This window comes from Megalobrama amblycephala, linkage group LG14 (genome assembly GCF_018812025.1).
Source record: "Megalobrama amblycephala isolate DHTTF-2021 linkage group LG14, ASM1881202v1, whole genome shotgun sequence".
Taxonomy (NCBI): Eukaryota; Metazoa; Chordata; class Actinopteri; order Cypriniformes; family Xenocyprididae; genus Megalobrama; species Megalobrama amblycephala.
Window position 1 is genome coordinate 50,645,256 of NC_063057.1, and position 19,212 is coordinate 50,664,467.

General features: G+C 37.3%; 1 protein-coding gene across 4 annotated transcripts in view; it reads right to left on the reverse strand.

The window, feature by feature from the left end:
* The window catches only part of LOC125245989 (protein phosphatase 1H-like), a 177,180-nt gene that overhangs the window by 141,916 nt on the left and 16,052 nt on the right, over positions 1–19,212 (reverse strand). For 3 of the 4 annotated variants that reach the window (XR_007179666.1, XM_048156814.1, XM_048156813.1), the window contains exon 2: positions 11,748–11,913. Coding sequence is in view for 3 of the 4 variants with exons in the window: in XM_048156814.1 (XP_048012771.1) it covers positions 11,748–11,913 (166 nt within the window). In the remaining variant the exon portion in view is untranslated. Of the gene's footprint in view, positions 1–11,747; positions 11,914–14,788; positions 14,840–19,212 lie in introns of those variants that run through there. The other variant, XM_048156815.1, reaches the window with a different exon arrangement.

Sequence of the window (19,212 nt, forward strand, 5' to 3'; positions counted from 1 at the left end):
GTACTGTTAGTACTAGAATAGGAGAATTATATATTTCCCTTTTTGGTTGATTTATATTTATAATTGATCATAACTCATTATGATTTTTATATATATATATATATATATATATATATATATATATATATATATATATATATATATTTCACCAGTTGAGCTAATTCTCTACACTGCTTTTCTTTTACATTGTTTGTTGTTCTCTTTTTCCCTTGGTACCTATTTTACTAGTCATCTGGGGCAAATATGAAGATTACTGAGCTGCCAGCATGGACTACATTTGTTTGGATTATCCTCTCATTCATCTTCCTCTCCATGGTGCTGATGCTTCAGTATACAGTGACGGAACTTATTCAACTATGTTTTCTCCTTTCCAAGCCACCATTAGCTCTGCATTCCTACCGGGATACTGTCTACATTCCATCTCAAAATATGTACATCTGGGTTCTTGGCGAATTTCAATGTCAAAGCCATTAGCACAATATGATTCTTCTGGTCTCCTAAATCTTGCCCTTTAAAGAAATCCATACGACCCTTGATCATAGTGTGTTAGCAAACCTAACCAGGTTAGATACCACAAATACTGGACACAGTGTTTCATTTAGACTATGGAACATATAATCACTCTCCAATAAAGTTACTGAGGTATACCATTTGCTGTCTGATCATGTCTTTGCCTTTCTTTGCTACACTCGGGCATGGCAGCATAAAGATGATTTTAACCATTCTAGTCCTCCTGGCTATGTTTACATTTGTAAATCTTGAGCGTCTGGCCGAGGCAGAGACCTTGCAATAATATATGATGAGAAGTGGAACGTAAAAAGGCAATTTTTAAAGGGGTGGTTCAATGCGATTTCACTTTTTTAACTTTAGTCAGTGTTTAATGTTGCTGCTTGAGCATAAACAGTATCTGCAAAGTTACAGCGCTGTTAAGTTATGGCAGTTTAATGCCTACAATTATGACCAGTTTGGACTACAACGAGCTTCTTCCCAGGTTGGTGACATCATAAACCCTGCAAAACGCGCCCCCAGGAACACGCAATAAAGTGGGCGAGGCCATGACACGCAGCATAATGTAAGCAGAAGAGTTGTGTACACCGGACGCGAGCGGCTCGACGCGTCAAAAGATAATATAACCCATTATAATCTGTGATATTTTCTACACTGGATGCACCGCTGAAGATAGCTTCCAGAATCTACACGAGTTCAATGCTGGATGGCTATTACTGAATGCACAAAGGCTATTACTGAAAGAAGCAGTTCCCACTTTAAAAGCAGAAGCTGCTGATTATCGCCCCAAACTGTAAGTATGTTTTATTGTTTGTACATTTCTTTTAAACGTATAGTTCTGTTGCTATTTTTGGTTGCATCAAGGACATATACAAAAGAGCAACTCGTTTTTGCTTCGCTAGCCAGTTAGCTGTATTATAGTGCATACTTCAACAAACACCAACAAACTTATATGTTCATAGACAAACAGTTGTTCATGCTGTAAATTCAACGCTACCTTTACAAAAATGCGACTACTCAGTCATGTATTCGGCTACAGTAAAGCTTTAATCAGGATAAAACTGTATATTGAAAGCTAACAAACAGCAGTGACAGCATATCTAAACACTTTGACACAAATACTAAATGAAATACCATTCAGAAACGTCCTTTAAAAGCCGCGATTGCTGTTCATCTGGGTCTGATTCGGGCTCAATTTGATACAACAATATAATCAAATTGAGCATACAATATAACTGAAGTGCACGTAACCGATAACAAATGGTAAGGGGCTTGGCGTTTCCGGACACTTCAGTGTCCCACTACACTGGGCCAGCTAACCAATCTTAGCACATTGCATATTTCGGAGGGAGTGGCTTCATAGAAGCAGGAAGAATGACAATGGAAACAGTAGTAGTGTAGTAACAGTGTAGAATAAAGGTAAAATATATGAAAAATACAGCGTTTTCAAAAAAACGAAGCATTAAGACATGTTAAACTGCGCCCCAAAAATACAATCAAGCCTAGAAAAAAAAAAAAACTGTGAACCACCCCTTTAAAGGACTTTCTGCAGCCTTAACTTTTATCAGTTCTCTGTCTCCCAGTGTGAATTTTGGTTAGTGATTTTAATATTCAATTTGACAGTGCATCCAGCACATTTACAAGAGATTTTTTATCATGTCTTGAAAGCATATACAGTAGTATATCAATTTTCCTACTCCAAATGTCCTACACTCGATCTTGTCTGTTGCTTTGACATTGTTCCTCATAGCTGCACTCCTTCTGAATTAACATTTACTTTTACTGCCTGCTATTCCAGAATATCAAGAATATTGATGCTTTGGTACATGCTGCAGGACTTGCCACCCTCTCTAGCAAGGGTTATCTATCTATTCCAGATGATCTGGTACTACATTACAATGACGGGCTCAAGACACTTTTGGATATCTGTGCATTCCTCAATTCTGCTCCATGGTATTCTCCGGAACTGCACCATCTAAAGGCTAAAGGTCATTGGCTGGAGTGCCTGCATGTCAACACTGGACTTCCAGTGCATAAAGAAATGTAGGGTATATTCGATAATCAGCATATGCAAACGTATAAGTTTCTAACTCAGCAAGTTTTTCTTCTTGTCCCAGTTTCATTCAAACTTTTTCTTCTACTCTGCTTCCTAGAATTGATGAACCAAAGGAACCAGAGGCGAATAGGTTGTTTGCACATGATGTCACACCAGCAGCGCGAATGAGTCTGGAGGGCAGGGAGTGATTTTTCTATATAGGAATCCTATCAAAAACTCAAAATTCGTATGTTTTGCGTCATTTATGGTTGCTCAAAAAAAAAAAAAGTCGCTCGTCTTCATAACATAAAGATCACGTCCAACACTTTCTAAACCAGCACAGAAAGGACTTTTCTCCATCTCTTCCATTCTAATTTTCACTGTTTGCCCTCCACCAGTATTTCGCGTGTCACCAGAACCACGTGATTGCAAACAACCTATTAGACTTCCGGGTTCTGACGTCATACCTGCACCACTCTATTGTTCCTCTCAGTGTTAATTTTGACAGCAAATTTTTATTTCGTATTAGTCATAGTCTTTTGACTAAAATGCCATTTTAGTTTTAGTCATATTTTAGTCATCTAAATTGTTTTAGTTTTACTCTAGTTTTAGTCACTAAATCTACATTAAATTTAGTCAACTGAAATCTAATGGGTTTAGTTAAAATGTAATGCATTAATTAAGAATTTCTCTAAAATTTCCAAAACCATGATATACTCCTGGAGAAAACATATATTAACCTGTTAATATGAATGATATTAAAATTTGAACATGTGATACAGACACAGATTTAACTGCTAGGACATATAAAAAAAAATCATCTTAAAATTTAAATAAAACCACTTTTCCTAAAGAACATGTTGTTCTTTTAAATGAAAGATAAATGCATTCTTTATAACAATTTGCATACAACATTATTCTTTCAAGCAGACATATTTATTTGTATGAATTAAATATAATTCATCCTTATTAATGCTATTAAGGAGCACTGAGTGATTTTCTGTCTTGGTTTTTGATTCATATTAAGGACACAGAAGGCAGCAGGTTTATTAGGCTGCTATCACTTTAAGACCTAATGCTGGGATACACTGATGCACATCCAGTATTCTGGATGTGCAACTGTTTATATGTTTTCTTAAGACATAACCGACTGTGTTTATGACAGTGTTTGTTTGTATTTGTCCAATGTGTTTTTGTCCATTCAGACACGAAACAGAGCTCAATTCAGTACTCATGCGCTGAGGTAACTTTCGATGTGCACGACTACGTGCTTCGGGTGTGTGCGCACAGCATGGATGTGGAATACGCGGGGGACGGGGGGATGTGTCCCCCGCACTTTTATATGAATTCATTTTTATGAATAAATATGAATTCATCCCCCACACTTTTTTTCGGGCAAAATCTTTTTATTCTTTATTCTTAAAAAGAGGTGATCTAAACATTATGTGTCCAAAACGGTTTTGTAGAAGTAATTCAGCAATTTGCTCTAGCAGCAGCTGAATAAAATGCAGAAATGCATTGACTGATGAAACATGAAGACAATAAACATGCAAACGTGACAAGATATGGATAATTATATGTGTTTTTCAAGCCATCTCAAGGTATTTATTGACAAAGTATATGAATAATGCAGTGCCTATTGACAACCTTTTTAATATTTTTGAAAGAAGTCTCTATGCTTGCCAAGGCTGCATTTATTTAATAAAAAAAATACAGTAAAAACAGTAATATTGCGAAATATTATTTCAATTTAAAATAGCTGTTTTCTATGTGAATATATAATAAAGTGTAATTTAGTCCTGTGATCAAAGCTGAATTTTCAGCATTATTACTCCAGTCTTCAGTGTCACATGATCCTTCAGAAATCATACTAATATGATGATTTGCTGCTCAAGAAACATTTATTATTATTATCTGTGTTGAAAACAGTTGCTTAAAATTATTGTAGATACCATCATACATTTAATTTTTCTGGATTGTTTGATGAATAGAAAGTGCCAACTTGTCCCGCAGGGTAGATCAGCGCATTACAATTCAAAAGTGACTGGATCACTTCCCAAATCGTCTCTTCCTAACATTTTCATGTAGTTTTTATTCATTGACGAAAATGTCAACAGATTTTCATCATAGTTTTTGTCATTCAAAGGGTTTTTATTTAGTCATCATCTCGTTTTTGTCTGTGAAAAAAATTTGTTGACAAAAACAATGACGAAAATGAATGAAATTAACACTGGTTCCCCTCTCACTTAAAACTGCTATTTATAGCTCCTCCTATAGCTCTAGGTCCTGTGCTCAAGAAGCCTGGTGCTGACCCAAGTAATTTTGATAATTTTTGGCCTATTTCAAACTTTCCATTTACATCTAAAATTTTGAAAAGTCATGATCATCTCTCGGTCAACAACTTATATGAACAATTTAAATTTGTCTTTCACTTATTTCATAGTACTGAAACTGTCCTTCTCAAATTTTCTAATGACTTACTGATAGCAGCTGACTCAGGACTTCTAACTATACTAATTATACTTGATTTAACTGTGGCATTTGACAACCTCCAATTAGGTTATAATCTATAGAAATTGTTGGTACTACTCTGGATTGGTTTAAATATTATCTCTCAGATCACACCCAATGTGTACAATGAGGGCAGTTCTGATCAAAGTCAGCCAAAATTACTACCGGTGTCCCAGGTGTTATCTTTGACAGTACTCATTTGACAGTTTTCATTTAAAACCCATTTCAATACTGTTATTCAGACAGCGAACTTCCTGTCTCTCAGCTCAAGAGTGTTTGTCAAATGTACAGATGTGGCCCTAACTCCGTTCATAGAAATAGGCAGTCATCTCAGTACATGCATAGACGAAAAGAGTGTTTTAATTCCCAATTACTTATCTGGGACTGTTGCTGAACTTGGTTACAGAGCGTGACTATTGGAGCAAAAAGTACACAAATTTACTCAATGTCTGATCAAGTTTTGGAGGGGAAACAATGTTTCCTTTTGCACATACCTCAAGACCATTAGGGCTAATGAAATCACCCCTGAAAGTCAAGGTAGGCAGACTATTCATGAGAGAATTTCAATGCTGGGTAGCCTCTTTGTGAACTCTGCGAACCATTTACGACACTCCCAGAGAAGGGAGAGTGTGACGTCAGCAGCAGTGTTGGCACTGCTTTAGTGGGGACACTCATTAATTCTGGTTCAAGGGGTACCCATGTGCATTTTGCTTAGGCCAAGAAATACTTACTATTAAGTAATATGTCATTATGGTTAGTGTTTGAGGTCTGTGAGATAGTTGGACAGTAAATGTAATTTCAGAGAATGAGTTTGAAGGATGGGTAAGGGGCTCAGCTGAACAGCTGATCGTAGCTGTACAGGGTGGTTTTTTTTCACCTCCATAAATATATCTAGTAGTAGAGCTAATGCAAGGGCTAGAAATTAATTTATCCTTTGCTGAAACTTCCTCGTTGTCGTGGAGAGCATGGTTCATGGTTGCATTGCAACGACAGACGCCACGTGAGCGCAAGCGCTTTGGAAAGAAGGAGAAAGTTGGGCTGCACACAAATATCAGCACGTCAGAATCTGAACTATAACAGCTGTTATACTATGTCTGCACTGGAATGTTGTTGTGTCGAGATGCACCTCAACAGCTGTCTACACTGGACACAACAGATCAACCACACCACATCAAGTGTAGACATCAATACTGATTATGATGGGTTATATTGTCTCTTGTTGTGTCACGTTGCGACGCTCATATCCTGTTTAGACACAATGTTATGAAATAGCAGTGTGCGCACTGCCGCATGTTCTAAGTATCCCACCTTTGAATCCTAGACCTCATGCTTCAACCAGAAATATTCCTGTTCCATGAACAAGGCATTAGGTAACATGCAACAGTTTCATCTGGGACAGTGGCATACCGGTTGACAGCTGGAAGCTGAAATCCATGGCTTATTGTGGATGTCAAAAGCACATTACTTAAAGGGTTAGTTCACCCAAAAATGAAAATTCTATCATTTATCACTTACTCTCATGCAGTTCCACACCCGTAAGACCTTCGATTTAGATGTGTTTTTAGTACCTTTATGGATCTTGAGAGAAGAAATGTCATTGCTCCATATGCAGGCCTCACTGAGCCATCGGATTTCAACTAAAATATCTTAATTTGTGTTCTGAAGATTAACGAAGATCTTACGGGTGTGGAACGGCATGAGGGTAAGTAATAAATGACAGAATTTTCATTTTTGGGTGAACTAACCCTTTAAAGGCACAATATGCATTTTTTTTGCCACTAGAGGTCACTAAACTCTTCAAAACAATAACAAAGATGTAGATTGATGATGCAGTGAATGAGCATGGAATCATGGAAATTGTCATCATGCCAATGGATCTAATGATGTTTTATTAACAAAATTCGGGAGGAGCAACACTCAAATAATCTGACTAATCATCACGTCATTTCAGCCAGCAGTCAACAATCAGTAATAAACATATCTACCCAATCAGCATTAGTGAAGGCCTATATATAAACACAGTCGACTCACCCATATTCCTCAACAGTTTTTTCAGCATCCCTCCACCACCCCGTCTCCTCACACTTGCCTGGTTACTTTCCTAACCAGAAATATGGGGGGAGTTCTCTGGGTTTGGGCCAAATACCGAGCTCAGAGCCCTCTCCTCGGACAGCATGCCAAATACACATTCTATTACGCATACTATTTACTATCTGATTATTTGTGTGAACTCGTGAAATAATTTTTAAAGTTTATGGGGAAATAATGTTTATGCATGTTTTTTAACATGACTGTGGTATAAAGCAGGCCGTGGCCAAGAATCGCGGGCACGATTGCTAATGAGAGACAGATATCAGTGCCACACGCGAGTCCCAGGGGATATAAAGGAATGAGGACATTTCATTCTACAGAACTACCCGCAAGTTCTGAAATACTACTCGTACAGGTCAGTTTATTTGACAAATTAAAATTGTAAGGTAATGCAGCGCCGTTTCACTTGGTCTAACATTACACTATCATACTAAACTACATTTGAGTGTGTTGAAAGTTGTAATGTTATTCTATGTATTAGTTTGTTGGCTGTATGACACTTAACAGTAAGCTAGATCAACATTAGAATATTACACTGATGACATTCTAACATTTCATCTTGTTATAATGTCAGCTATATAACATTGATTAGTCTCATGTAGCCTACATTTGCTTACCTTGTCTAATAACGTGCAAGAGCGGCAAGTCAAGTCAAAGTCAAGTCAAAGTTTGTCACAAAGCTCTCATCTTGAAAACGCCACGCCGATATTGATCCTTGTTTATTTCTCCTTTTGTCCCAAAGTTTGCTTGCCATGGTCCATAATGTTTGAACAAAACAAAAACAGCAGGCCGCTAGATGTTACGCAGCTGTCCGTGTCTGTTGCCATGGTTACTATGCAATAGAAGCGGAAACCAGGGATAACACAGTTATTACGTCATTGATAGGGGACAAGTGACAAGGGAGGGATGGGCACTATTTAAAATTGTGAATTTCTTTGAATTTGCAAATTCTTGGAAACATTTAGGATAATGTAAGTACACAGCTGAACAAAATATATAACACTGTGCAAGTGGTTTTTGGATATTTTAATATAAAAATCTTGCATATTGTGCCTTTAATAAGGAGTTAATAATCAGCTGCCCAAACAAGCAAAATAATAACATAAGGATATTGTTGCAAATCATATGATATCATATGATCAACAGATGGCTAGAAGGTTAAATACATGGCTTCAAACCATGTGGTAATTAACAGAATTTATTTATCAGTTAATAGATGTTTATAGGAAAATTCATGATGACATTTAATTAATAGCAATTCATATACAAATCAATCTATTATTTAGATAAACTCTTTAGTTGTTGATGTGGCAATAATTAATAAGCCATTTAGTTCTTCATGCATCATATTTTACTATGTATGTGCATTAATTAAGTATGAATTAATGCATATTAGTGCACTTGTATTGTAAAGTGTTACCAACATGTCTCTATATTGTACAAATAGCTTTAAATTAATTTAATGCTGAAATAAATAAAAACAAAACATCTCTTAATTTATAACATGAAAGTAAGGTTAATAATATAACATTGATTACACATTTTTCAGTTGTACTCAAATTAGGGTGATGCAAAAATGAGTACACTCCACAACAAAAATTACTACATCTAGTACTTTGTATGGCCTCCATGATTTTTAATGACAGCACCAAGTCTTCTAGGCACAGAAAGAACAAGTTGGCGACATTTTGCCACATTTTCCATTCTTCAAGTATGACCTCTTTTAGAGACTGGATGCTGGATGGAGAGTGATGCTCAACTTGTCACTTCAGAATTCCCCATTAGGTGTTAAATTGGGTTCAGATCAGGAACCACTAAATCACTTTCACCCTGTTCTTCTTCAGAAAGCCAACAGTAGCCTTGTGTGTTTAGGATCATTGTCATGTTGGAAAAGTGCACAACGACCAAGGGCACGGAGTGATGGTAGCATCTTCTCTTTCAGTATAGAGCCGTACATCTGTGAATTCATGATGCTATCAATGAAATGCAGCTCCCTGACACCAGCAGCACTCATGCAGCCCCACATAATGACGCTGCCACCTCCATGTTTCACTGTAGGCACCATGCATTTTTCTTTGTATTCCTCACCTTTGCGATGCCATACAGTTTTGAAGCCATCAGTTCCAAAAACATTTATCTTGGTCTCATCACTCCAGAGTATAGAGTCCCAGTAGTCTTCATCTTTGTCAGCATGGGCCCTGGCAAACTCTAGACGGGCTTTTTTGTGCCTGGGCTTTAGGAAAGGCTTCTTTCATGGACGGCACCCGTTCATGCCATTCCTCTGCAGTGTACGCCGTATTGTGTCACGGGAAATAGTCACCCCAGTTTGGCTTTCTACTTCATTAGATAACTGCAGTCAACTTGCATGCCGATTTTCTTCAACCCTTCTCAGAAGACGTTCCTGTCAAGGTATTAACTTCCGTGGAAGACCTGGACGTCTCTGTGAGATGGTTGCAGTTCCATCTTTTTAAAATTTTTGTACCACTTTTGCTACAGTATTCTGACTGATAAATAAATCTTTGCTGATCTTCTTGTAGCCTTCACCTTTTCGGTGTAAAGAAATTAATTTCTTTCTCAGGTCTTGTGACATTTCTCTTCCATGTGGTGCCATTGCTGACAGCATGAAATGGGAAGGGGTTTTAACAACCTTTTATAGTCAACTGTCTGCTGTAATGAATAATTAGACTCACCTGTGGTTGAATTCTTGTTAAATTAGACATTTGTAGTCTAAAATTTAGCTTTGCTCCCGAGACTTTCAGTAGGGTGTACTCATTTTTGCATCACCCTAATTTGAGTAAAACTGAAAATTTTATATTATTAATCTTACTTTCATGTTGTAAGTTAAACAGATGTTATATAAAACTTAGTCTTGTAAACATTTTGGAAATTGATTTTGTGTTCATTGAGATATTGATTAAAATGTAACTTTTCGAAGGGGGTGAACTCATTTACGCTGAGCACTGTAAATTGTTAGGCTGCATAAATTAGGTCAGCTGGAACCGGGAACACTTCCCATAACACCTGATGTACTCACTACATCATAAGAGGAATGGCGTCTACACTAATATTAGTCTCTCTCTGTTTATCCCAAGGTTTGCCATAGTCTGCCAGATCCAGGCCGTATCCAGTTGAGATGAAGGACCTGCGCCTAGACACGACGAAAACGCAGCCCTGAAGTCTCAACTAAACTATCTCCTGCGAAGGCCTCCTTCCCTTTCCTTTCCCTATGTATAAATAAAACATTATCAAAATTATTCCAGTTCGCATAGATCCGCAGAGACAACTAATTTTTCTGTATTACGTGGACCAGACAAGTAATTTGGCAATATCACTTTGAAAAAAAGTGCACATACACATTCACAATGAACAGCAAGAATGCATTAAAGGTATTCGGTTTCCAGTAGGAAAGGTGTTATTTAAGCGACCCCTAAGTAAGTTAATATTTAAAGGTGCCCTCGAATGAAAAATTGAATTTATCTTGGCATTGTTAAATAACAAGAGTTCAGTACATGGAAATGACATACAGTGAGTCTCAAACTCCATTGTTTCCTCCTTTTTATATAAATCTCATTTGTTTAAAAGACCTCCGAAGAACAGGCGAATCTCAACAATAACACAGACTGTTACGTAACAGTCGGGGTGTACGCCCCCAATCTTTGCATATGCCAGCCCACATTTCCAACATTATAAAAGGCATTAGACAAGGGCAGTCAGTATTAACGTCTGGATGTGCAGAGCTGAATCAACAGACTAGTTAAGCAAGCAAGAACAATAGCGAAAAATGGCAGATGGAGCAATAATAACTGACATGATCCATGATATCATGATGGTTTTAGTGATATTTGTAAACTGTCTTTCTAAATGTTTCGTTAGCATGTTGCTAATGTACTGTTAAATGTGGTTAAAGTTACCATCGGTTATTACTGTATTCACAGAGACAAGAGAGCCGTCGCTATTTTCATTTTTAAACACTTGCAGTCTGTATAATGCATAAACACAACTTCATTCTTTATAAATCTCTCCAACAGAGTAGCATTAGCCGTTAGCCACGGAGCACTATCAAACTCATTCAAAATCATAAGTAAACAATATAACAGTATACAATACTCACATAATCCGACGCATACATACCGCATGCATGACGAACACTTTGTAAAGATCCATTTTGAGGGTTATATTAGCTGTGTAAACTTTGTTAAGGCACTGTTCAAGGCAAGCGCGAGCTCTGTGAGCGTGGACCACGGGATTTAAAGGGGCCGCAGCATAAAATATATAAATGAAGATGACTTGACTTGACTTGACTTGACTGACCCGACTGGGCACATACGAACCATCCTTGGTTAGACAGCCACTCTCTCTTGCTTTGCTAAGACGGTGAATGGCACACAGATAGTGTGAACATATATTATAAATATAGACAAAGGGTGTGAGGAAAAGACATTAGCATAGCTACTTCAGGAATTTTTAACGTATAAAAAGCAAATATTAAATCACAGATGTATGATTTTACCCAACCCTGTTAATAATAATAAAAAAATGTCTTGAAAAAACATTATTGTTCAATAGATATTCAGTGTACCTGGTACAGGAAAGAATCACTTACATAATTTTCCCACATTCCCATGTCAACACTATTGGGAAGGGATGACCTTCTTCTACTTGTAGACGTCTTTCTGGGTGTCAAGGGTCCTATAGGTTTCTTCTTAACCAGTACAACCTCACAGCATGCCTGGTCCTCATTCAGGGCACTCTTACCTGCATTTATTACCCTGAAACACAAACACCAAAAGAGATAGCATGACATTAAAGCATTTTCATTTTAATGTTTAATAGGGTAAAGTTCAAAAATAGGCAATGATACATTCATTGAAAAAACACCAACAAATATGTCATACTAAATGACTATCCAAGGCAATATTTTACTTGTGAATATTTTACTGGTTTGACTGGTGATCAACCATGGCGAGTAAAACAGGCCTATTATAACACATGGGAGATTATGATTAGATTATGATTCATTGGTATTCATCAGGTAAGCGATGTACTCCAACAGAATAAAGAGGGTCACACACTGGAGAAATGTCAGTTTCATGTTTGTTTCTGTTGCGTTTTGGTTTGATATTTCACTTCCAAAGACAAACGCTTGGAGATTATCATGTAAAACGAAACAATATCTTATAAGTTTTCAAAAATCTTTTAGGTGTGTACCCAGCATTAGTTCAATCAACTCCGAGTAGGTTGACTCTGAGTTAAGCGCGTGCACCACGACTATGAAAAGCCACGATCAATGGAGCTCCGAAATTACGATTCACCATGGCAACAGCACTGACAAAAAGACATCCGCATATTTCTGAGTCAATACGTAAGTTTAATTCTTAATCACTGTTATAATATCAGAAGTGAAAACTGGCAGAATGGTAAATTATTGAACTAGTATTCATTTTAATGGTATCCCACAGGCAAAAAAGAAAGAACATTGCAGCAGCTAAAAATGAAGTATAAAAACAATTCAATCAGGTAAAGTTTTAAGCATAAAAGGTTCATGGGTGTAGGCCTTATTACTTTACAAACATTTGACATATTACAGTATTTCACAATTGCTAAAACACATTTCTTGAAACCATCACTCATTTTCTCAAAACATTAAACACAACTCCAATCTTCAAACTAATTTCACAAAACTTCTGACACTTATGGCAAAATCAAACAAAGCTTTCAGATTAGGGCTGGGCGATATATCGCATGCGACTGTCACATGCATTTCGTCAGTAAAGCCGGTTCCCTGATTGCTGCTAAATCGCCATCACCTGCTTTCAGATGGAGCGGCATTTAATAGACAGAGCCGTAGATCACTGATAAGCCACGCAATATCGCGTTCATTATCGAAGGCGATTCATCTGCGATATGAATGCGATATTGCGTGGCTTATCAGTGATCTACGGCTCTGTCTATTAAATGCCGCTCCATCTGAAAGCAGGTGATGGCGATTTAGCGGCAATCAGGGAACCGGCTTTACTGACGAAATGCGCGTGACAATCGCATGCGATATATCGCCCAGCCCTATCATACACACATTAAGCAAAACATAAACACATACAGATCATTCATTAGACACTACATTAAAAAATGGAAAACACAACATCCAGAACATGAGGTTACAGGAAAAAAAAGTATATTGTAACACAGTAAACACATTTTGCCATTACATAAAATGTATAGAAATCACAAGTAATGTGAATTTAAAGTATACTGTATGTACTGCAAGTACAGTATTATATTCAATATTATATAGTATTGAATGTCTGTATATACAGTACTTACATACTGCAAACATACAGCAGTCTAAATGCAAATGACTAAAAGGTCAAAGAAAACTCTAAATGAAAAGCATGATACAGTACACACACACACACAAAAAAACAAAAACAAAGTTCAGAGTCAGTGAGAGATTCATTCTGCTTCAGCATCACGTCTTCATGTTGGGTCCGGCCTAAATCAAATCAAGTCACCTTTATTTCAATTGCAATTTATACTACACAGATACTAGTCTAGTCTAGTCTAGTCTAGTATAGTATAGTCAAAGCAGCTTTACAGTGATAACAGGTACATGATGATCAGTAATGCAAAGAGGGTTCATTTTGGCTGTACAGCTCTAAAAGAAAATAGTGTCATTTTTCAGCTGAAGTCAGTTCAGTGTTGATTCACTTACATTGTAAAGATCATCAATTATTATGTAAATTACTGTAATTATTTTCCTCTATAAAGCAGTTCTGCAGAAAACAGTGATGTCATCATCTAGGCTAGCTTAGTTCAGTTCTCATCCTATAATGTCAGTACTGTCAGATCAATAATATTGTTGAGGACATTTTCCACATCACAGGCAATGTCGTCTCTTGCCAGGCAAAGGGAAAAACCTGTGCCAGATCCAGCCTTGACAGCCTTGTCTCCACACCCCTTGCTCTTTCTCCTCATCATCCTCTTACACATACTCTTCCTCCTCTACTTTTCAGATTGTTTCCATCTATTGTTGGTATCATCATTCAGCACCTGTGTCACCTGTGCACTCTGAACTGACCTATATTTTATACAGTTGATTTGATCACTTCATTAGAAATAAGTGTGAATAATTTTGAGTCATTGTGTTTAAAGGATGACAACTGTGTTGTAGTTGTGTTTAACTTTTGCCACATGTATTTACCATTACATCAATAATGCTGTAATAAATGGAACCATGAATTTCATATGGACCAAGCCCCACGGTTCGGCACGCTTGTGATGCGCCGATCAATTGCAAGTTTAACCGCAATAGAGTGAAAGGTTATCATTTGCAAGTGTTTTGTCTTGCTAATTCACACATTAAATAGACATAAAACTATTCCAGCGCTAGAAGAGGCAAAAGAGGACTTCAGCGCCACGCTGTTATCGGTGCGCACAGACGCACATACATATAAGGTTCGCGCGCACACCCGCACACACACACACAAACACACACACATACACATATATATATATATATATATATATATATATTAAAATGTATACAGTAGTGATTCAACGGATCACAAAACTCACGGTTTGGATCATATCACGGTTATTAAAGGGATAGTTCACCCAAAAATGAAAATTTGATGTTTATCTGCTTACCCCCAGTGCATCCAAGATGTAGGTGAATTTGTTTCTTCAGTCGAACGCAAATTATGATTTTTAACTGCAACCGCTGCCGTCTGTCAGTCAAATAATAGCAGTGGATAGGAACTTCAACTATAACAGTAAATAAAACTTGCTAAGACAAATCCAAATTAAACCCTGCGGCTCGTGACGACACATTGATGTCTTAAGACACGAAACGATCGGTTTGTGTGAGAAACCGAACAGTATTTATATCATTTTTTACCTCTAAAACACCACTATTCCAACTTCGTTCAGCTTCCTGTTAGTGAGGTCAAAAAACGCGTTCTGACGACGGAAGTGATGTCTCGCCCATATACTTCAATGAGCGCGAGACATCACTTCCGTTGTCAGAGCGCGATCAGACCTCACACACCGGAAGCTGAACGGAGTTGGACATAGTGGTGTATTAGAGGTAAAAAATGATATAAATACTGTTCGGTTTCTCACACAAACCGATCGTTTCATGTCTTAAGACATCAATGTGTCGTCACGAGCCGCAGGGTTTAATTTGGATTTGTCTAAGCAAGTTTTATTTACTGTTATAGTTGAAGTTCCTATCCACTGCTATTATTTGACTGACAGACGGCAGCGGTTGCAGTTAAAAATCATAATTTGCGTTCGACTGAAGAAAAAAAGTCACCTACATCTTGGATGCCCTGAGGGTAAGCAGATAAACATCAAATTTTCATTTTTGGGTGAACTATCCCTTTAAGTCATGGATCACAGCAGAAGAAACTACTAGCCTAACTAATACATTATTAAAGGCAAGTGAACAGACTGTACACCACTGTACATATATATATATATATATATATATATATATATATATATATATATATAGAGAGAGAGAGAGAGAGAGAGAGAGAGAGAGAGAGAGAGCAAGCTCTTAACGCATTATAGTCCTTTACGTCAATTGTGATCTCAGAATTTTGAGCAGTTGATAATACCTAGAATATCAAAATCAACCGCAGGCAGTAGATCCTTTTCCTATTTAGGACCTAAACTTTGGAACAGTCTTCCTAGCACTGTTTGGGAAGCAGACACACTGTCAGTTTAAATCTAGACTAAAAACACATCTCTTTAACCTGGCATAGACATAACACATTATCAATTTATATTTGAAATTTATCAGTGGCCAAACCGTTGATCGCAATTGATTGGTAGATTTTTATCACTGTACCAGTAGCTCCCGAAAATAACAGAAATATGAGTACAAAAATACATTACATATTTTCAGTCTTTGTACTGTATTTTTGTATTTATGTTTCTATTATTTTCGGGAGCTACTGGGACAGTGATAAAGGTAAATGGCCCACATCATGGTTGAGTCTGTAAATGGCTGTTAACAAAAGGCCAGAGACGCTGAAGACGGACACAAAGAGAAAATTCTGTAGCAGGCAGCTCACTGTTCATGATGCTCGAAAAATAGGAAGAAAATATGAATATTGAATTGGGGGTGAGGGGTTATATATGAATGTATCTCTGAAGCGAACTGACTGTCTTCAGAAAAGTTTTGATGGTGATGGCATATTATTTTCCTCTTACCTCAGAATAAAGTAGCGCAGTGCTGCTTTGTTTACAGTGGTAACTAAGGAAATGCTGTATCACTGCTCTTCCATAAGTGCCACCTGCTGTCAGAGACTGAATCTGCGTCTCATTCAGTTTGTCTGCCGTTTTTGTTTCATGCTTGTTTATGTAGCATATAATTTCACAAAGATAAAGTCAGACCGTTCTGTTTTTGCTTTAAGTTTTGAGATTAAATCTAATTCAAATCAAAAACAACTGCTCATGCAACGTGTGTAGCATCTTTGTTTGGATCGTGATTAAAATGCAGTGGTTACCTCTAATTTGAAATGGCTAAATATTTTTGTTTAAGTCTAGTTTGCTTGTTATAGAGCAAATAAATAATATAATAATAAAAATATCGGAACCAGTATTGGAATCCGCCAATTTGATTGTAATAATAAATAAATAAATCAGAATCTAAATTGGCCATGAAAAAAATACTAAATACTAAATACTGTCTTTTTCAATCAGTTCTTCAATAGTTAGATCTTGTCTTTCATAAAGATCGAGGTCAGGGATCTTGGGCTTAAAAAGGTTGGTAACCACTGCATTAAAAGATTGTTAGGCCGCATAAATTAGGTCAGTCAGAACCGGGAACACTTCCTATGTACACCCGATGTACTCGTTACATCATAAGAAGAATGGCATCTACACTAATATTAGTCTCTCCGTTTATCCCGAGGTTTACTGTAGTCAGCCGGATCCGGGCCGTATCCAGATCAGATGGAGGACCTGCACCTAAACACGACCACAACACATCCCTGAAGTGTCAGCAGAGATTGTGTCAACTGGACCATCCCCTGTGAAAGCCTCATCAGACACTACAGCCAGTGGCACAGATCCTCAACAAACCCATCTCCATACCAGCGTGATGAATCCGATCTTCATCAAGATGGAACTGGATTGAATATTTTGAGTGTTCCCAATCCCAATCTGACTTTTGACCTGTAATGCCACCTAAAAATAATGTTTCCTGCTATCACTGTAAACCTGCTTTGACACAATTTGCATTGTAAAAAGCGCTATATAAATAAAGATGACTTGACAAAATTTTTCATGCAAGTCTATCTAACACTTCGTGACGTGGACGAGGGAAGTTTATATGGACAGACCCTCGCTCCCTCGAGTCTACTTATTATTTACACTTCAGGCAGCTCCATATACCACAATGCAACACGATTGTGACGTCACCGCATATCGCGTTTAATTTACCCCACCTCAAACAAATATGACATTGAAATATTCAAAAAAATAATTAATAACAACCCAAACACACCTATATACATATAGAATGATGCACTGATGATCTACTGTAGTCACATAACCTGATCCACTGTAACACATAACCTAGCTTTCTGGGCATCTGGAAGGTGTTAATTATCTTGCTGGCAATGGAGGCCTCATTGAGCCATCAGATTTTATCAAAAAAAATCTTAATTTGTTTTCCGAAGATGAACGAAGGTCTTACGGGTGTGGACATGAGGGTGAGTAATTAATGACAGAATTTAAATTTTTGGGTGAACTAACCCTTTAAGGCTACTGGTAGTAAATAGGTTAATCTGCGACGGGGCCCATCATATGGCATGGTCACAGCACTACCACAATTCATAAACGCAGGGTAATGTCAACATGTAAATGAAACAAGGGTATCCGATGTGTGGACTGGAGCCAGGACTGTTTGCATTAATAGCCTAAGTCCTATTACACTAGTATGACTAGTAAGTCAAACCTCAAATCACAGTCTGTGTTCTGCCCACTTAATTAATAGAAATATGAGTGTAGTACAGTCTATAGAAACTGTGTCTATTCCCCAAATAGTGAGGTTTATCAATAAAAATAAAGGATCTAGAAAAAATCTGATCATGATCAAACCAGAAATTCGCAAAATTACTGAACAAAAACAATTTCTAAAGCTAGGGCTACTAAACATTAGATCACTGACACCTAAGGCGGTTATTATAAATGAAATGATCACAGATAATAGTCTTGATGTAATCTGCCTTACTGAAACATGGCTTAAACCAAATTATTTCGGTCTTAATAAGTCTTGTCCACCTGGCTAATGTTATAAAAATAAATGCCGTCCGATTGGCCGTGGTGGTGGTGTAGCAACAATCTATACAGATATTCTTAGCGTTACTCAGAAAACAAACTACAGATTTAATTCATTTGAAATTCTTATGCTAAATGTTACACTCTTTACAAGTAAAAAGTCGCTACTATCTCTTGCATAAGCTACCGTTTATAGACCTCCAGGGCCTTATGCTGATTTCCTAAAAGAGTTTGCAGACTTTCTCTCAGACCTATTGGTCAACATTGATAAAGCGCTGTTTGTTGGAGATTTTAACATCCATGTAGACAATACAAATGATGCGTTAGGGGCTGCATTTACAGATTTACTAAACTCCTTTGGGGTCAAACAAAACGTCACTGGACCCACTCACCGTTTTAATCATACACTAAATTTAATTATATCACATGGAATCAATCCTACCGATATAGAAATTCTACCGCAAAGTGATGATGTCACTGATCACTACCTTGTAACTTGCGTACTGCATACTGATGATATTTGTCAAACTGCACCGCGATATCGACTAGGTAGAACAATTCTCCCGGCAACTATAGATAAATTCACAAAAAAACTGCCTGATCTGTCTCAGCTGCTCATTGTACCTAAACACAAATGATCTCGAGAAAATGATTAGCAGTATGTGCACCATTTTCACTAGTACATTAGATACTGTTGCACCGATGAGATTTAAAAAGATTAGAGAGAAAAATACTGTACCATGGTACAACAGTATTACTCATGCTATCAAAAGAGAAAC